General features: G+C 56.7%; 1 protein-coding gene across 1 annotated transcript; it reads left to right on the top strand.

Moving 5' to 3' along the window:
- Positions 1-1,055: 1,055 nt before the first annotated feature.
- Positions 1,056-1,989, top strand: SPRG_14855 (hypothetical protein; the record flags this gene model as incomplete). The annotated part of the gene is made up of 3 exons (XM_012354883.1): positions 1,056-1,152; positions 1,203-1,422; positions 1,472-1,989. The coding sequence occupies 3 exons, from the start codon at positions 1,056-1,058 to the stop codon at positions 1,950-1,952; spliced, it is 798 nt and encodes a 265-aa protein (XP_012210273.1). The 3' UTR covers positions 1,953-1,989.
- Positions 1,990-3,152: the final 1,163 nt, after the last annotated feature.

Genomic DNA, 3,152 nt, shown 5'->3' with positions numbered 1-3,152 from the left:
AGCTCCGTCTTCACGCTGCCAGTCGATAAGCAGTATCACCTCGGCACGCTTCCGGCACGCTCCCGCGTTGCATCAACTTGGGGTGCGGGTGATGTTGATCTTACATCTCTACCAGGCAATGGCCTCTTTCAAACGCAATGCGTCGACGTACATCGGCCACCGCTCTTGCTTTCCTTTCCCTGGCCGGCGCCACGAGCTGGACGCACGGACGGAGCACTAGCACTACACCAACGCAGCGGGTCGGTCGTGACCTCGGGTCTCTCGAAGCCACCAGACGTCGTTTTGCTGCACGCCACAGTCTCGCTGCCGCAATCGCCGCTCGCAGCTGACCACCTTGTCGCAGCCACCACACCGTGTGTGGTAGTTCTCTGCGCCAAGAGGTCCATCATTCCATGGGGACATTGGTCGTAGAACATGGCTCGAGGTGTTGGCATCTCGCCCAGCGCAACACACTTGCGAAACAAGCTCGTCGCGGAAAGAAAGGTCGTTGTTGGTGATGCGATTCGAGTCGGGGTACGTACAATAATGGTTGCATCTACAGAGATTCGTTACCTTTGACGAGAACGATGACGCACAGCGCTGGCCCCGTCATCACGCCGACCACAGCTTACCACACCGCCATAATCCAGGCCCATCGCGTTCCTTGCAGCCTGTCTGTTTGCGCGCGCATCTCGAATCCCACCTTTTACACATTTGCCACGTCTATTTCAAGCCATGTCGCATGTGAAAAAGGAGACTGTAGGGAAGTAGCGCGATGTTTGCTCTTTAGCTGTTTGCTGTTTGCAGTTGCCGTAGCAGAGCCACGCACAACGCGACGTGTGCCAATATCTCTGCAAGCTAATGCCACCTTGCACGACAAGCGAGACGACCATGGCGCGCCTGCATTGGCACGACACACATTTCCAGCATGTGCAACCCGTGAAAAATACATGTGAAAAAGGTGCGTTGATTCGTTTCGCGCGACAAATTCGCGTCGTTTGATTTGGAATCCTCGGCGCCAGCCTTTGAGCTTCACTTTGAGCTTCATTTTGAATCTTGACACGAAAGACCCAAGCATGAAGTTTGACCGCGTGACGTCGCCCATTGACGGCGACTACGAGATCGAGATGGCCGATGAAGCGCCGCCGCGACGACACCGCGCCATCATTCTTGGTATACGCAGGTTTCCCACCAAATCGCACGCACTCACAGCACCACTGTAGGCTGCCTCGCTGCCGTGTACTTGGCAATGACCGGCATTATCATCTACCTCCTCGCGAGCAAATACCCAGCGTCGTCCATGCCCGTCATCCTCATGGTCGGCGACTCGATCACCGAGTATGCGGCCAACGTCCACATGCACGGCTTCCAGGCGTCGCTGGCCCACGACTACATTCGCCACGCCGACGTTGTCAACCGCGGCCGGGCCGGTTGGTCTACCGCGTACGATGACAATAATGCTGTCGGTTGAGGCTTGAGCTTGGTACCTTAGGAACTGGCGCCCAAAGATCCCGGCGCTGATCCGCGAGTGGGAAGCCCGCCCGCCGATCCTCGTCACGATTGCACTCGGCACGAACGATGCATCCCTTCCGAATGCCACTGGGCTTTACGTGCCACCGGAGAAGTACACAGCCAACCTCGAGGCCATGGTGGTGCGCCTCAGCGATGCTTTTCCCGCGACCCAATTCCTCTTTGTGACGCCGGCGGTCTCGGACGACGACTCGGCGATGGGCCAACTGCACCGCAACGACCGCGCAGGAACGTACGCGGCGCTGTGCAAGCAAGTGGGCGATAAGTGGAAGATTCCTGTCGTCGATCTCTGGACGCCACTGCAAGGCAAGCAAAAGACCGTCCTTAGCGACGGCCTCCACCTCAATCAAGCTGGCAACGAATTTGTGTACGACCAAATCAAGAACGCGATCGCGACTTCGTACCCGCAGCTGCGACCGAGCGCATTGCCCGAACGGTCCTAATGGCCATTCCCGATATTCTAGTTCTACTAGAATGTATTTAACAACACTTTGATGCGCCTCCCGCAGTCAAGGCAACGACAAAAGAGCGCTCGTTTCAAAACGAGACAGCAGTCGTCAGCTGGCAGTTGTTTCCCGTGCTGTTCTCGCCCACCAAGTGGCTGGTGGGTTGATATAATGTATTTCTCTCTCGCCCGACACAGCTGCCCGACACGGACCATTGGACACGGACGGCCTCAAAGCCTCAAGAGACTTCAGCTTTGGCCCCTTTCACACGTAATTGTCGAGGGGCATGAGTGCAGGACCTTGGTGGTGTCGTGGCTGAACGGGAGGGGTCGCGCTCCCTGGCGCACACGTGGTAGCATGCGCTGAATTCTGCGCCGGAGCAAACGAATTTGAAAATCGATCGATCGACGTGGTGAGCTTCCGGTAGTGGCAGCAATTCTTCGACACCAAGGTGCGTCGGGCCTTAATGTGTTGGAGCCTCCAACACCTCACTCAACCCTCCAACTTGGAGGGTTGAGTGAAGCACAACGAAAACGGCGAAACGACAAGAGCATCGTCCAACACGGGCGACGCAGCGAACCGTCCCTGGAGATTATGTTGGGTGACAAATTATACCGTAGCAATGTCGGCCGTGTGGCATGTCTGCCCGAAACGATCCTCCCGATGCCATCACAACACGGTCAAGCGGATGTCGGACAGTGACGCCACATTTTCTTTGCGCCTGCAGAGAGATCCCTCGCAAGTCGCAATGAGTCGATGCTTTCTTCTTAGTAGTCCATGCGCAGACTACAGTGTATCTTCTAGCCCTGCTTGAAGGCCGCGAGCGCGGGATATTATGGGCGTGGATGATGACTGGGATCCGCTTTTTGGTCGCTGATTGGCTGCTGCTAACCAATCGAATTGCAGCAAAGATACAAAAAACAAACAAGCGACAAGCATGTGGTCATTTTTCATAAAACTGCATTCCACACTGGATCCTACACAATCTACGGGTCGCAGCCGCCGCCGCCCGCGACCACCGTGCACGACGTCGACGGGAGCATCGAGAGCACGCTGGCCGTGATCGAAAAGACAAGCGCGGCAAGGACAAAGATGAGGACGCACGCGCCGACGATCGGGAGCTGCCGCCGTGGCGCTGGAGATTGTGGAGTGCCACCTTCTGGGTCGGCAGAAAGATCGACGTCATGGCCGCGACGA

This window comes from Saprolegnia parasitica, assembly GCF_000151545.1.
Source record: "Saprolegnia parasitica CBS 223.65 unplaced genomic scaffold supercont2.189, whole genome shotgun sequence".
Taxonomy (NCBI): domain Eukaryota; phylum Oomycota; class Saprolegniomycetes; order Saprolegniales; family Saprolegniaceae; genus Saprolegnia; species Saprolegnia parasitica.
The sequence above is the reverse complement of the archived record's forward strand: the minus strand, read 5'-3'. Positions and strand labels throughout refer to the sequence as shown.